The following is a 16,851-nucleotide window of genomic DNA, read 5'->3' as shown; positions in this document are numbered from 1 at the left end:
GAAGGGTAAACCATTTGAGGTTAAACCTGCAAGTTGGTGCAACAATGTTATCCAAACATCAATGATACGAACGTTGCCAAAAAAAAGACTCTTTGCAAACCTGCAAAGAGGACTTTTCTCCAAACAAAGTCATCAAAATCCTGTTGTAATACACTAAGCCTTCTTTCATGACCCAAAACGACATATTTATTTGCTTTGTCTGTTTCCAACCTGTGATGCAAACAATCACGTGATGTGAAAATATCTCGCCTACCTTGGAGAAAGAGTGCTTGGCGATAAGGAAGGAGTTGCCAGTGATGGTAACTGCATTCCTGCAGGTGGCGGAACATGCATCTTCTCATTGCTTCCACCAATATTGTCAATTGTCTCTAGTAATTGGCGATACGAGTACGTGGAAAGCTCCAGTTGGAAAGGAGTTGCAACTTTGCCAGAAATCTGAATTGTAGGTTTTTTAAAGTTCATGGGGAGTCCTAACTGACCAACATCTTCAGAACGACGATCAATGATAAGCTCAAATGTTGTATTGTGAAGAATGTGAGAGCTCGAAGATTTTGACGAATTGATGACATTTTTGCTCGTAAATGACCGGTCATTTGATGAAAAGGAAGTTCTCCCTGATGATGCGAGTTCTGCTAATGAGCAGTACAGACTCATGTCTTTGATTTCAACGAACAATCGATCAGTATCAAATTGAACCGTGGTCAGATGTCCGGTATCACTTTCCGCTTCCATAACTTCCATCAAGTGTGTGTTTCTGATTGTAATCTTACCCAAATGAGCCACAAGCACCTCTGTGCTAGACGAAGACTTCGGCAAATGCACAACAGGTGAGTCTACTGTGATACAACAGTAAACTCTTCGATTTGTTTGAAGAGGAACATTGTCAACGAAATCACAGCTGTCCAGAAGAATGTTACTGTCATTTTCGAAGAACAAACTGCCTTGGCGACTTCCCAAGCTTCTTTCATCTTGCCCACCGCTTTTTGCAAACGAAGAGGACAAGTAATCAAGCCCTTCTGCCAGGGCTCTTTTCTTGCTAACAAGTCCCATGGCCACACTGCTAGCAGCCTGACGCAAGCTCTCTCCGAACTGTGCTGCATAAACAGCATAATCCCCTGCAGACAACAAAAGCTCCGAAAGGAACCTGTGAGTGTGCGTATATTGAGCAGATGCCACATGTACATTTACCTGAATGTTTCTCGTTATTTCCGCAATATCAACATTGCTGTCGTCGGATGGCTCAACGATAAGCCCTGGGCACTTTCCACCTTTCTTTGGAATGAGAAGTGTAAATGTAAAAGCTCTTTGATCATTTGGGCCATCTTGCATATCCTCCGGTACTGACCACAAAAATGATGGCTGCCTCAAGGACAGATCTCCCGTGGACAGACTTCCACAAGTACAAACCGAGCGGTGCAAAGAGCCTTCAGGAGTGAGGTCGGAGATTCTAAAGCCCCCAAGAGATCCATCAATTCGCTGACTTTCCGCAAACGATGCATTCAGTTGAACTTCACTCACAGAAACTTCAGCAACTTTTCGAACGGACTTCATTCCATTTACTTTAATACTCCTTATCACCAAAATATCAATAGATTTAAATGATGCAGTGACCTCCGTGACATCAGACCACGGCTCCTAAAAGGAAAACAATGGCATCAATTAGAAATCAGGTGAACCACAATATGCTTATAAAGTAACGATGAAATGGCTGAAGCGTGGATATTACTAATTTTCTTAAAGCCGCTCTTTCCGAATGTCATGTATTTTATAAACTGCTAAATGGTGGTCAGCTGACAAGTTTATCTAATTTTGTTAGGAAAGGGGAGGACTGGCCAGTTCTTGCATCTATTGTAAATTAAATATCGTCTCATAAGATCCAACATCTGTAAATTGTACCTTACAAATGGCTATGACGCTTCATTGGAGAATGGCCTATAGAATGGCCTATAGAATGGCCTATAGAATGACACTTCATTTTACAATACAATACAATAAACTTTATTTACAGAGGGTAATCTGTTAACTCTAACAGTTATCTAACTTGCGGCCCTCTACTACGTTCTCTTCTAATTTAAGATAAGGCTACTGTATCTATAATCAACATGCAGAAACGAAAGCAGACCTTCAAAGGCAACAAACAAAGAGGGTTTCAAAACTTATACCTGTAACATGAGCAACATCTTTTCAAAGAAAAAGGTCAAAACGGACTTACGTCAGGTCGAGGCGGGCGAGATTCGTCAGGTTCTTCTTCACTCGTTGTGCGAAGTTCTGCAACATTTCTCGTTACATCTCCCGTTGAGAATGAGGTGTTGAAAAACTGAAATAGTGCTGCTAAAGTTTCCTGGTTGGCTGAGGAAAAATACCATGTTAAAAAGGGACATCATTCACGTAGTACGGTAAAACCAAAGGTCTCAATTTGAGTAAGTCTTGTTGTCTGTAGTAAGAACTAAGTTTCATTTACAGAGTTAAGATTGTAAGTGCTAACGGGAAAACAAAGCAACTTTTGGCAGTTTAAACCAGACTGACTTTTCACAATATCCAGATTGATTAGTGCGCACAAAAAAAACAATGACGGGTTTGATTTCTAATGGTTCAATCAGTCCCTCTTTCGACACAAACTGAAATAAACAATTCCTATAATACCAAATTAGAATCCACAAACAGGTTGCAGGTAACCCCAACCACCTAAAACATATATTCTAATGGCTACACATGTGGCTACGAAGACGGAATCTAAAAAAGGAACGTGGGTAAGTAGGAATGGAGTAATTAAGATGCGCGGTCTGTGTTGCTCTTTACGCAGAAGATTAGAAAAGAATTTACACATATTCCTAGATAACCTTACTCTAGTATTGATATTGTTAACAATGAAGGAAAACTCTGTGCTTTACTAGGTGATTTCAATGTTAATCTTTTAAATTTTGAAATCCATAAACCCACTGAGGATTTTATACATACTATGACTACCAATTCCTTTGAGCCTCATATTGTTAAGCCAACTAGAATAACAAAATCACACTGCCACTTTGATTGACAATATTTCAATTCCCTCGATTTCCACACTGTTAGTGGCAATCTAATTTATGATTTCACTGATCACTTAATAAATTAATTTTTTTACCTGACTCAAAAGATAAAATCTTTAGGCAACACTTTTCCAGTTTGAATGAGGAATCTGTTTTAAATGACTTTACATCAATCCAGTGGGAACAGGTTTTCAGTGAAACTCAAAATGTAAATCAGCTCTGTGAAGTATTATTTTTTCTAAGTGCTCAGGATATGTGAATATACATCTTCCCCTAAGGAAACTTTCCCGTGGGGAGGTTAAGTTTAATTCCAAATTATTTATCCGAGATAACTGTCCAGTACAGAACTGTTTCAAAGCACGTAGGGTGTTGAATAGTGCAGGTGCAAATTATTTGCAATACCGGTTCGCAGTTGCCATATTAATCGGATTGAGAACGTGTCCAATTTAGTAGAACGCGAGTTCCAGCGCCAAGCGATACAGAATACCTACGAGACTTATCAACAGTTTGCTGAAATGTGTAATGTATACTTTACGCTATGAGCGGTAACACTATTATTGATAATATATTCTCTTCAATGAACAAGCACTCAAAGGCTTAAAATTCACAATAATGGTCAGCGAACGAAATACTGAAAAGCTGTTATTCCATGTAACAGTTATAAATCTCTACAATAAAAGTAAAGGACGGTTCAAAACAAAGAAATTAACAGGTTACGGAATGATAAGCTTGTCAGTCTTTTATTAACTTATTAATACGTCACCATGTCAAGGAGAACATCGTAACAAGCACAAATACATTTTCGTCCAAAAAAAAAAGCAACCTTTTCCCTTTTTGACATGCAACAAATGCAAATGGAGGGAAAAACAACCTGAGATAGACTTTTCACGATTACAAAAGCAACAGGCAGTTAAAAGAAGTTTCCGCAACGGTCTACACTCGAAAAACATTAAAAAGTAGATAAGATTTCATTGATTCTAGAGCGGTATTGAGCTTTTGTTCTTGCGATATTTCGGTAATATATTTTTTTACGTGCGGTATCGCGGTATCATCAATCCTGGCGGATTGCGGTTTTTCATCATTTTGGCTGACGGTATTCGGTAAAAGAAGGTCCTTCAGGGTATTGCAGTACGGTTCATTTGCCCTCTCCTCTCTCATAAACCTCATACAGGTCAATACACCATGCAAAACAAAATACAGTACTGTTCAGTAAGCTATAAAGGCAAAGAGGTAAGCTATACATCTATAAAATTAAAGGTCGAGGGTTTTGCCATAATGGTAAATAATTACACAGTTTCTGACAGTTAACCTTCAATGTGATTGTTTTTGCATCCAATGATAATCAGCCGTTTCCGTTGAGATCTGGGGCCCGTTTCTCGAAAGTCCCGAAAACTTTACGGGCCCTAAAAAGGCATTTGTGAAACTGCTCACCACTTATTTTGGAGAGCCGATCTTTTAACGTGTTTTAAAGGTAACAAAAAGAAAAATAACTGGAAAGTTTGACGACTTAAACCCTCTCCGTCCTTGAGATACAAAGGGAATTGTAATACCCGAAAATGGCCCGTAAAGTTTCGGGACTTTCGAGAAACCGGCCCCTGACTCGACTTTTCGATCTGTAAACCGGTAATTCGAAGTCTTCGAGGTCTTCTCACGTTTTCTGGTCTTTTCTCGGAATGGCTGAGGCTGCTCCAGATGACGAGGTCATTATTGACTGTGAGGCTTTTTTTGTGAAGAAGGCAAGGGGGGGTCGAACAGTATCCGAAGAAGAATACGCTTCGATGTTGCGAAAGGCAAAAAACGCCTTGTGAAGTTGCGAGAAAGATTTGGTATGTTTGTTTCATTTGTCATGCAGCGTGTACGATAGCTTGACGACCCTAGACAGTTTAACCTCAGAAGTCTCAATAGTCCCACATTTAATTATGAAAACTCGTACTAGCCGAGCGCCTTGGAGGTTCTTTTTGTTTATAGCTGTTAAGGCGACTTCCTGTATAGCACTCAACATCAAACTCAAAATGGTTTTTAATGTCCGTAATGGTTTTGCGTGCGCTGACTTTGACGAGGGTGGCCAGTAATTACGATTTTACGGTTGCTTTTGTTGTGTCATCCTTGGAAAATTCTCAATGTTCTCAAGGTAGTAGTGACGAAGAAATTGAGGAAACTGCTGACGAAAGTGCGTCAATGCTTCAAGGGGAAATCGGAAGCTCAGCAAACTTCCTCCTTGGTGCACGATCTCGATTTGGAAGGGTTATTCGTTTTAATAATCGTTTAATGTACTGAAACAAAACGGAAAACTAGGAAACCGGTTAAAGGTAAGAGGATTTTTATTCATTATAAAACCTCACACTTCACTCCATGCTTTTTGTTTCGCATTCACCTACCAAAAGGTTGAACGAATGCAGTCTTCCTTTCGTGAAAAATAGCAATCAAGTTGTGAATAACTTCACCGTCGAACTACCAAAATAACTAAAATAAAGGGACATATGTGTACGTGCTTGCGATAAATAAACACGCTACATGGATGCAGATTAAAGTAAGCGTGACCAATTATAAAGGGATCTAAATGTGGTATTGGTATTTCGTCGATTTTCGATACGGTATTTCGCTGTTTGCCAATTTTTCTTGCGGTATTGCGGTATTCGGTACCCCCCAATGTCCCCCTCATTCTACTGTAGACCGTAGGCCGTTCACCGATGACGCAAGTATTGCATTACCCGTGCTTCACGCTAGTAACAGAAAACCTTAACTTATTCTAAAACAAAACTCGCGAAAAATTTTGTACATTTTCGAATCTCCTTTAAAACTTAGTGTTCAGGGATTTCAACTCACGGAAATACATTAGCTTACTATTGAATGAACAGACACGCGTATGTATGAAATTCGATCCTACCTTACGGCTAAGAGAAAACCACAGACTGTTACAGGAAGGGTTTTCAAAAACGGATTTAACTGCAGATTGCAGTGAAAGACTGAATTTACCCAAAGACGTTCATGCTGTTATCACACAGCAGAAGAAGCTCTTAGAGCAAATGCTGTGATCAAATATTATTTAAATTAAAAAAAATACTATACTACTATCTGGTACCGTTTTTTGGTTTTTTTTTTCTTTTTGTTTGCTGTTTGTTTGTTTTTTTCTCTAAATGTATTTCGCTAAGATTAATTAGATTTATATATTTCATTATTTCATTATTTATCCTCTTGTCTATTCTATTAGTTGTGTATGTGTGTGTGTATGTGTTACAACCCAGAAAATGCAAGCAATAATTTATTAAAACTACTCAGCTCGTTTAGTTTATAACTATTCTGAGTGTCTTTTTGCCGGATCAAATTAATTTATTCTGTTGAACGTGTAACACATTTTCTCATTTGGCAGCTACGTTCCCAATTCGAGGTAATTTTAATGTAAAACTGCTCTGCTGTTTAGTCTTCTGGTTCATTTTCGCTTCCTTGACTTGATACCCTCTTAAACTCAGTTATCCATTTTCGAAGAACACAGAACAGAGTTCGCTTACATAAGAGTAGTAAGTAAATGAAAGCTTCACATGACATACCTATGATATTGAGTGTGTTAAACTGCAAGTTAGCCAGGTTCATCCCATGTCCATTGCCGCTTTTCGTTGATGGACTGTCAGCATTAAAGTGCTGATAATCAAACGTAATAAGGTCTTCCTCTTCCCTTATAACTGTTCCTTCACTTGAAAAGGAGGCATCGCTATCCTGAAATTTTCTTTTGGAACCTGGTCTTACAAAGTCAGCAACAATGGAAAAGGCACCACTAACTGTTTCAGTAAACGACTTTTGACCTACAAGATAAGGACCAGTGAAATGAAAGGAAGGCTCTAATGTTTATAACTTAATAACGTTTCAATAACCACCTGAAAAAAAGGCTCAATGCCTACAATATATCAAGTGCAATTAATACTTCATTCTCAAGGACAATTGCATGTACTTGGTTTGTTCATTTTTTTGCTACGAACTATCACAGACCTTCCTCTCCTTGCAAGCAATATAAATCAAGTTTCTATCCCTATACATCGCGCTTATATTTGCTTAATATCTGCAGCATGGTCCTCGTGCAGTCCGCTGGGATCGGGATCATTGCTTTGCACAAACCTAATCACTAATACAAAAGCAGCCTTCTCAAAATCGGCCGGTCGACGGCTCAATGAGCCGCCTCCTCAGAAAGCTTGACCGTCTCCTTCCAGTCAGTAAATGTCAGTCACAATACATTTTAACTCGAACGTGAAGTCACTGGAGATATTCTAAAAGCTTGAAAAAAGTTTGTTTGACGTACAAATTCGTGTCCACGATATTTTTTTTGCCTGGCGCACATGAAATGTTAACTAGAATTCCAGTATTTCTTATCAGACTCCAAGCAAGTGTCAATTCCATATGTGAATGTTCGTCACTTTAAATCCACCAGACCGCACAAAATTGCATCTGTGAATGTCTAAATTTGAAAAAATCCGCAGGGGAGCATGCCCCAAGACCCTCCTTGAAGCTTGCATCCTTTGGGCACTCGCTTGGGTGCCTTTAGCACCAAACCGTCTCCACCTTCCTTATGACCTGCTCCCGAAAAATATTTTGAGAAGGCTGCAAAAGAAAGGCTGAAAGGTTAAAAGCAATTAACTTACTTCCTGACTGTGTGAAGCTGTTCGATGATTGTGGAACTTGAGGTTTACATGAAGAAAAAAGCAGTTCATACTCGGGTCCAAAGGTCTGGATTGCGTCGACAAGATGGACACCATGGACAGCAAATGATGTGGTAGAATCATATGGTCGCTTCATGTAGTTTGCTTTCACTCCCAGCACTTGAAGTTCAGCTATCAAGCAACCTGTAAGAATGAGAAATGTCAAATATCAACCGCTTTTTCATTTGAAAAAAATCCTTTCACGCAATTAAATGTACCTTACACAGCAAAGCCTGCAATGAGGAGTGGAGTCCATTTTAAGTCTGTGCAATTAGGTTTGCTTGGAGGAGAAGCCATTAACTTCAAGTAAGACTCGAACTAAGTCAAGGACTTTAAATCGGGTCCAGTTTCATCCGATTTGGAGACTTGGAACGGCATCTACGACGCATTTACTATTCAGAAAACCTGCTGATATTTCTATGTTTTTCAATGTACACTCGAATCATTCCTTGAACTGGGTAAAACTGATCCACTACCAGCTATTCCCACGGCCCTTTTCTACTTGTAAGAACAACAATGAGAGCTTCTTATTTGTACTTGTAAAATGCCGGAGCAATAAATTAAATAATTTATGGTACAAACCTAGGAAGAAGCTCCACTAGGAGATGCTGAAGCATTACAATTCTTCAAACCTTACCCATACTGTGTACACCAAGGGAAACTCTGTCAATACAGAACTGAACAAGGAGCATTCTTGACTCTTCCATGAGTTCTTTTGTTCTGTCTTCTAGAGTAATATCCACAGCTGACTTGGAGCTCGTCCTGCAACACAACATGGATTCACTGTAGCTACATGTATGTGGGAGTGTGTAGAGAAAATGATGTAAATCATGTCATGGAATACCTGTACAAATAATTATATCTATATTTAGTTGAACTGCTCAACCAAGGACCACATTCACCAAAGCATTCTATGCCCAGGGATCATTCAAAGGCAACTCACTAAATCAGATTAATCCTCTAAGTAAATACAATATAAAGTTTGCATGGGGGAGGAAGTATGGCCATGTGGTAAGGCCATGTGGTAAGGCCATGTGGTAAATCCTGAGCTCAAAAATTAATGTGGGATGAGATTTGTCAATTTCAATCTCGCTCCAAGGGTTTTCTCAGGGTACTTCAGTTTTCCTCCCTCAGCAAAAATGACCCACATTTCATTCCATCTGGCTGTGGTGCTGAGCTCTGAGGTTATGCATGGGTCGTGTTCTGGGGCAGCACAGTTCCCAGCCGGAAGCACACTTTTTTCCTTCAGTCCGACCTTGTTGAGCCACAACCTTAGCAATTCAGTCTCTGACTGCAAGAGAGGGTGATTAGCAAGCCAGATATTCATTAACTCAATATGGCTGCAGAATCAAAACGCCTGTGTCCTTTTTAACTCAAGAAGCAAAGTAACGGAGTAACTCCTTTGGCTGGCTTTTTCACAGAACTTAATCACCATCTATTGCCTCTCTTAGTTCATGTTACATTGGTGTACATGTAGAATCTCAAATACCTGGTTGGTGATTCCTTGAGCATCTCTGGAATTGTCACGTTGCTATTGTACAAACTGTAGTATAAATCATCAATGCTGCTGTTCACTCCTTGAGGTATCAACAGATAATACAACAAGTTAGGAAATTAAACCAGTCTGGTTGGTTTCCAATGCAGTGTACATGTACATGATGAACGAAATTATGTATGAAATTAATCATACATTGAACTGCGGATATGAAATCAAGTAAAATCATGATCCTCCCAGTTATGAATGCAATTTTAGCAATTGCGTTGAGAAGCCTGAAAATTCAGGACTTCAACGGGGTTTGAACCCGTGACCTAGCTATGCCGGTGCGACGTTCTAACCAACTGAGCTATGAAGCCATTTATGTTGGGAGCTGGTAATTTGTGTACACATAATGAAAAGTAGTGCCTCAAAGCACCAGTACAATCATGTGGTTATAGTCCTCTATGGTATGTGTGTGGCATGAAAGATGGATTGATATAATCGTACATATTTGCAGGGTTAACACAAACGGGTTTGCCAATAACTTGCCCCAGATAGGTATGGTAACGAAAAGCGAGAACTCTGGTCTGGGCCAGACTCTTGTGCCACTGTATTCTTGGTTCAGAAGACGTGGATTTTAACAAATGAACCTTGTTATATCAGGTAATCCAGAGAAGAAGGTTCTAAATACACGTGTAGTACCATAGACTGATATTTAACAGGTACGAAGCTGCACACAGTTTGCAGTGCAAACGTAATGAAGATGTATCTTACTCTCTACTTGAGGGACTGGAGTTGAACAAGCAACAATCCTTTCTTTCTCAGGCACTGTAGGGGCCACTGGAACTGAAGCGTTGGGCCTACTAAGCTGTTTCAGACATTTCGTCAGTGCTAGGAGCTGCAAAATAAAAATAACAATCGCTATTAGACTGACACCATCAATCAGAACACAGTAATATTTGCCACAAGGTTAGACATAAGCGACAGGCATGTTCCATAATCTTAGTTATTTCAAAGATTCAAAGACTAGACCTTCCCTTCTGGTGAGGGAAAAAGAGTAAAAGTTCTGAGTAATGTAGACAAAAAAGAACCTGCACATGGAACTTGTCTTTGGGAGGAAAAAGTCACGATCATGTGCAAATGGTCTGAATTAAACACAAAAACTGCTTTCGGGGAGGCTGGCATTGAAATGTACCTTAATGTAACTACCACTTGTTTTCTTCCTTTAGAAAACGTCTGTGTGAATTCTGGAGTTCAATGGCCCAACACGTTTGCCCTTGGCCAACTCCTTTAATTCTGTGACCTTTTGAATAAGAGAACAAACATTGCCAGTTTGGTTCCCTGGCCAAGGTAGTAAGAAGCATGGGTGCATTATTCACTTGACATCACAACTGTTTTTCAATGCAAACATTCTCCGAAACAACAATGCAAAGCAGTTTCTGACATCAAAATAATGGTGCACAGACCCCCGTCTCTCCCCAGCTCTGTCATGGGACAAAAAACGGCCATTAATTTTTTGCTACCTTAAAGTCTATGTCACTTGTTCAGAGTACTAAACGTGGAATGTTCTGACGTCTCCTTTCCCTTTTCAACTGCAATTGCAGTTTGTACAATACCTTGTGCTCATTGATGTGAAGAACAAGGTTGGGAAGTTGGGCAGAAAGTGTAACTGCTGGGTACTGAGGATCCGCAGTGAAAAGTAATCTCCTGTAGGTTACAGATAAAATTATCACGGAGTCATGCGATAATAAAGTGATACCCGGAACTATAATAATAGTGACAAAAATACAAAATACAATGAAACGTTACAGAACAAAAAGATATGTACTAATGGACAGAAAGAAATAACCACAAAAAAGGGGTGGACTCATGAGGAAGGCTTGACAATCCACCCCCATCCTTCATCCTACAAACGGTAGCTCCATTAAGTGACAGCTATATGTACACTGAAGCTGACTTTACTACATAGCACTTTCTTCGAAAGACAAAGTACAGGATTCAGCCCTGACTCTTTTTTTGGGGGGTTGTGATTTGCCTGCGCATGTTGTAAGAGTTCTTTGCCTCATAGAGACACTTTTCAGAGAAGGCAGACCAAGCAGGATTTAAACTTGCTGTCTTCTCATTCAGAGGCAATTGCAATGACCACTAAACCACAGGCCCGGGTTGCTCGAAGCATGGTTAGTGCTAACCAGCGTTAAATACCATGAAAACCTATAGGTTTTGACACCTCTTAACCAACGGTTAGCGCTAACCAAGCTTCTAGCAACCGGCCCCAGAAGACTATGTGACAGATTAACAAGGAAGTGTGTATTAAGGAATTGTGTGCGTGACAGGAAAGATTTTTTGTTTTCGTTGCACGCAAATTCAATATCCTGTTATTGTATGTCTTGGTAACACATCTTACTGAGCTAAATACATGTACATAATTCTTATGATTATCCCAACATTTTTATATACCATTGTAGAAACTTTTAAAGCATCTGTTTACTGGTTTTGAGTGGAATCAATGCAACAGCGCTAGCAGTTTTAAATGTGAACAACTATGCTAAGATGGCATGTAAACCTGGAATGTGGCAGTGGCTCAGTTGCTCAACCGGTGGCTCAGTTGCTCAGTTGGTTGAGCACCGGGCTGTCACGCGGGAGGTCGTGAGTTCAACTCCGGCCGGACCAACACTCAGGGTCTTTAAATAACTGAGGAGAAAGTGCTGCCTTTGTAATTACATCTGCAAATGGTTAGACTCTCTAGTCTTCTCGGATAAGGACGATTAGCCGGAGGTCCCGTCTCACAACCCTTGTTCATTAACTCTGTGGGACGTTAAAGATCCCTGCACACACTATTCGAAAAGAGTAGGGGACAGTGTTCCCGGTGTTGTGGTCTGACCTTTCCAGCATGTGGTCGGCTTGGCAGGATTAGCTTGAAGGGCTTCTGTGTGAATGAGACCACAATTGTGTATAACAGCCAGAAGTCAGGCTACTTAGCCAAGTGCTGGAGCCTCACTCAAGCAAGCACTCAAGCAATGTGGACATTGGACTTCGGATTACAGGATTGAAACTGGATATATACCAAGATATTGAAACATTAAAAAAACACTGCAATACTGTGAACTTTAAAGGAAATCGGCTAAAAATCCTTCGAACATAAGTGTAGGCTACCTGTAGCCTCTTGTTGATTATCGAATGGTACTGCTCGAGTACAAAGTCAAACACTTGCTCAAACATTACATGGTGGGGTTTTTTTACAAAGGAAAACAGAAAAGTGTACTAGGTTCCAAACACCCCAAAAATTCTTTCAACAACATATATTTCAGCTTTTGACAGCTTTCTCACCTCTCCATTTGGATGGTAATGGTGAATTTATCCACCACATGGACATCACTTGTGACAAATGGTCTGTTGGCAACCTCGGACCAGTTATCTTTGACATTGCAAACGACCATTTGTATATCAGACAAATTTAGAGTGTACCTGCCAGACAGAAACAGCAAATAAAAAATCAAGCCATCAAATTGTAAGTGGGCAAAATGTATTCAAGAACTTCTTTGCACAATTAAATTGCATTGAAATTGTGTGATAAGTGACAATGTGTACAAAAATGTGTGGTCTTTTTTTTTATTGTATCAATTAAACACGGACAGAAGGCAGAAATGAAACCAGGCAAATGGATAATCATGCACTTCTCTGCTATAAATAAATGATCGACCACTTAAGGGATGGGGACATTCTTGCCATGTTAGGAGACATATATCTATTGGAAAGGCCTGTAAGCATGAAGTTGACGGGGTCCCTTCTAACTCAATAACCAGGGTTCATCCCAATCAGTTTCCAAAGTTTTGGCCTATTGGATAGCCTTTAGGGTGAACCAGTCAAGCCTGATTCAGAGAAAACCAGAAAGATTCGTTTTCTACTGAAAGATAAAGTGATGAAAAACATTTTGATGACCGTCTTTTCCTTGATGTGACATTGAAAGTAAAGAGTCTGCCCCCATGGTTGAGTTTCACTATGCATTGATATGAGACGCAAATGTTAATCCTTAGCTTGAGGCCAGCGTCAACAGCACACCCAAGTAATACCAAACTATCACCGACTGGTAGAAAACTGGGGCCTGTACAAGATGCTTTGCAGTATCATAAGATGCTGTCATTCAAGGCTTTTCATGCAGTGTTTTCCCATTGGAATGCTTCGTAATGGTACCCCTACCCCTCAACACAGTTGCAGTATGGAAAGAATGTGATGGTATAGTCAAAAGCCTTTTGGAGACATTACTGACAATCTGGCTACATTTGCCAAATTGAAAAGGCCAGACTGCAACAATGAGAGCTGGACTATGAATTAAACATGTACTTTGACCAGGTCACATAGCCTGAACCAGTTCTCATGGTGGCCTACCTCTCATACATCCTGTCAATAAGTGACTCACTGCTAATTTCATTGACCAGTGCATCTGTTGAATCATTCACCAGCACAACATCTTCAGTGACTGACAAAACATCATCATCATCTTCTCCAGGTGGTGTGCTGGGTGGAGTCACAAATGGATCCTCTAAAGAGCAAGATAACAATCAAATAAGTAAACTTGCACTATTAAACACAAGTGTTCCAAATCAATACAACCCAAAAGACCTGATTCACAGGGACCACCGTGCCCTCTAAGCTCCCTCATGCTACATGTAGCAGCAGGATCAATCCCCACAACAATCAATAACAATAGTTTTCGAGAGCCAACTTGCACTTTCCAAGATTCAACTCATTTTTCAATTTCCAAGTTGAAGCTTAAATTCAATAAAAATGTCATTGGTTATCTGTCAAATGAAGGTGTCAGTTTCTGAAGAAACTTTCGTGCTTTATTGGAGGTGAGTGAAACACAAAGAGTTGAAAAAGTTAAGGTAAATTAATAACCGCAAGAAGGATTTGAGAGGTGATCTTAGAAGTGTTATCCCTTTGTAAGAGCTAAACAAGGAACGTCATAAGTGATATAGGCATGGTTCTACTTGTAGTAGCAAAAGAGCTACCCGGTTGGCAGTCAGTTGCCATCAATAACACCTACAACACCATCTCCCAAAGTACCTATGGTACATGTATTATTCCGAAGATATTGTGTGCTGCATACGAGGCTTTTGAAGGCTGTAATGTTTACCTCATTAAACCAGCACATTAATTTTCTGGACATACTTTTCCACACTAAAACATTAATAAAACAATTACCTTCCATGTCTTCTGAATCTTGTTCCTCTGATGTTTTCCCTCTTCCATTAAGTGCCTCAGTGTTTGCAAAGCTCAAATGCCCAAAGTCCACTAAAACCTAGAACAAAATTTTAACCTACTTACGCAAGGAAATAATTTATACACATACACTGCTTGAGTTTGCCTTAAGAACATGGCTCAGCATCTAACAACACTTTGGCATCTACTTTGAGGTGCTCTGCAAAACTTGACACTAATGATGTCCTTCTCTTTTCCTGATCTTTGAGCATGCATGTTTGTTTTTTCATTAGAGACAATCTGTTGGGCACATGGGACATCACGAGGATGATTGACAGATTTAGTAAAGGGCACAACCTTGCTTGTCTTGGAGATGAGAGCATGAATAACATTTTATTTTCTGGACATTTAGCTCACCACTGAGGCCTTCTTGTCCTGAAAACTCTCTGGCACTAAAAATCTTGGGGCAGAGATATCCAGCTGAATTTCCCATCGTTTTGACTGACCCTAAATCAGAAACAAAAATGCCCCTTGTTTCATTACTTCAATTATAACAGACGTCTTACTGTTATTCTTACTAGCTTAAACCGAACATACCAGTAAAGGACAGCTTTTGGGTATGAACGAGTACCATGAGGAATTAATTGTCAATATTTCTGCCAAACCTTTGAACTCAATGTTGTAGACAACAGCTTACTTAATATACATGTACATGTAAAGCAGAAACAGAAAAAAGCTGCAACACACATGTTCTAAACTTGTAATGGACATAAAACACTAAACCAAAAGAAACTTTGGTAAAATGGATAGGAGTGGAAAAGAAGTGGATCAAATCACTGCAAACAATGACTAGCATCAGTGGCATTGAAAAAACCAGTACACGAGTACCATTTTTGTACATTGTACAGAACAACATCAACTATAATTGCTTCCATCTTAAAACCACTCAAATGAAAGAGACTACATCACTTCTCAGAGTGTACAAAAAGTACAGTGTTTATTTGAAACCATGAGATCACTATCATCACAATGAGTAAAGTAAGCATGTATAACTGATCACTTTAGAAAAAAAATTTTTTTTTATTCAGTGGTGGAAGAAAGTATTATTTTTCATGTGTCACATATCTTCGCTAGAAACTTTTACAAAATTGCTTGAATTTGTGACCTAGAGAAACATGCATAATTAACCATGATAACATACCTAACGTAATGACAAAGAAAGCACAGTAGATAGAAGCAAATCCTGCTGACCTGTTGTTGTGGTTAATTTTAATGTTGGTTGAAACATGTATTGACCAACATGCAAACAGTTTTTTTCTACACACACTTACAAGCACTTCTCTTCTAACAGGTCCTCTTACCTTTTCAATCATTACAAACCTTGGAACCGTGCCATAATTATATCCTGCACTTTAGATTACCTTGATTTTATAGATTCTTCATGCAAGAAATTCCAGCTTAAAATCGAGGATACTATGGATATCAACCAGGAAAAGCCCCATCTTAATCAACAAGGAAGCCATGTCAAGCTGACACTTCTGTTTAATTTGTGGCTTTATTTCTACATGTACCTACAGTGAACATTCTTTTCTTGTCACTAATTTATATATGTTCTCAACATGTAGGTTTTTAGTCATTCAGACAGTTTTCTCCACATATTTTTTTTTGTAACTGAAGAAGCTACATGCAACTGTGAGACATTATGCATTACAAGTACAAGTAATTATTATTCTTTGTACACAAACACCATTAATTTTGCTTCCAAGTGAAATTAACTATTGTTTGAATTAGTCATGAATTAGGCAGGCCATGTTCATATTGCTCTTACCACATCTGAACCTGCCATCATAGCATCAAGTGTTTGGACCAGCTCAGCTCTAGTTTGATTTTTCAGCTCTTCATATCGAACACGTGCCACTTCACGGAGCTGGCGCTCAATGTAAAGCGCTTGCGTACCTTCCACTGATGTATGAGAGAAAAACTCCGAGATGTGATCTAAGACCCAAGGGTTGTAGACTACATCAAGTGGCTGGGTGGTCACAGACAACCTAACAAAACAAAAGAGACAGTATTGTTAGAATCATTAAAATTAATGTTGTTAGATCCAAACTGCATGACCCAAGCAAACTTCACTGATGACATGATGGAGCGCTTTCATTCACATACAGCTGTAATATAATTATCATTAATTTTGCCACAGACTGAAATTTAAAGAAAAAATTTTTGTTCAATAAATTATTAATAATTTATCCCTTTCACCCCTGTAAGGGCCAATGAGTCTAACGTCAGACAATTTTACTCGTCAATAGAAAACCCCACAGGAGTGAAAGGCTTAATTCGGTATCCGCATCATGCTCACTGACTCTTACTTTTGAAACACTGACATAATCATAAAATTAATAAATAATTAATGATAATTATTTACCCAAGAAGCTCCACTCACACAAATGTGGTTTTCAGG

General features: G+C 39.3%; 1 protein-coding gene across 1 annotated transcript in view; it reads right to left on the bottom strand.

Moving 5' to 3' along the window:
• Positions 1-16,851, bottom strand: part of LOC138052176 (intermembrane lipid transfer protein VPS13D-like) — a 132,482-nt gene that overhangs the window by 72,969 nt on the left and 42,662 nt on the right. The window contains exons 14-26 of the mRNA XM_068898550.1: positions 16,219-16,438; positions 14,808-14,897; positions 14,394-14,490; positions 13,578-13,731; positions 12,519-12,656; positions 10,808-10,898; positions 9,966-10,089; positions 9,204-9,291; positions 8,352-8,476; positions 7,658-7,858; positions 6,575-6,826; positions 2,213-2,349; positions 254-1,635 (exon numbers count right to left, since the gene is read on the bottom strand). Of these exons, the coding sequence (XP_068754651.1) occupies positions 254-1,635; positions 2,213-2,349; positions 6,575-6,826; positions 7,658-7,858; positions 8,352-8,476; positions 9,204-9,291; positions 9,966-10,089; positions 10,808-10,898; positions 12,519-12,656; positions 13,578-13,731; positions 14,394-14,490; positions 14,808-14,897; positions 16,219-16,438 (3,099 nt within the window). The remainder of the gene's footprint in view (positions 1-253; positions 1,636-2,212; positions 2,350-6,574; positions 6,827-7,657; positions 7,859-8,351; positions 8,477-9,203; positions 9,292-9,965; positions 10,090-10,807; positions 10,899-12,518; positions 12,657-13,577; positions 13,732-14,393; positions 14,491-14,807; positions 14,898-16,218; positions 16,439-16,851) is intronic.

Source organism: Montipora capricornis, chromosome 6 (genome assembly GCF_036669925.1).
Source record: "Montipora capricornis isolate CH-2021 chromosome 6, ASM3666992v2, whole genome shotgun sequence".
NCBI classification, from domain to species: domain Eukaryota; kingdom Metazoa; phylum Cnidaria; class Anthozoa; order Scleractinia; family Acroporidae; genus Montipora; species Montipora capricornis.
The sequence above is the reverse complement of the archived record's forward strand: the minus strand, read 5'-3'. Positions and strand labels throughout refer to the sequence as shown.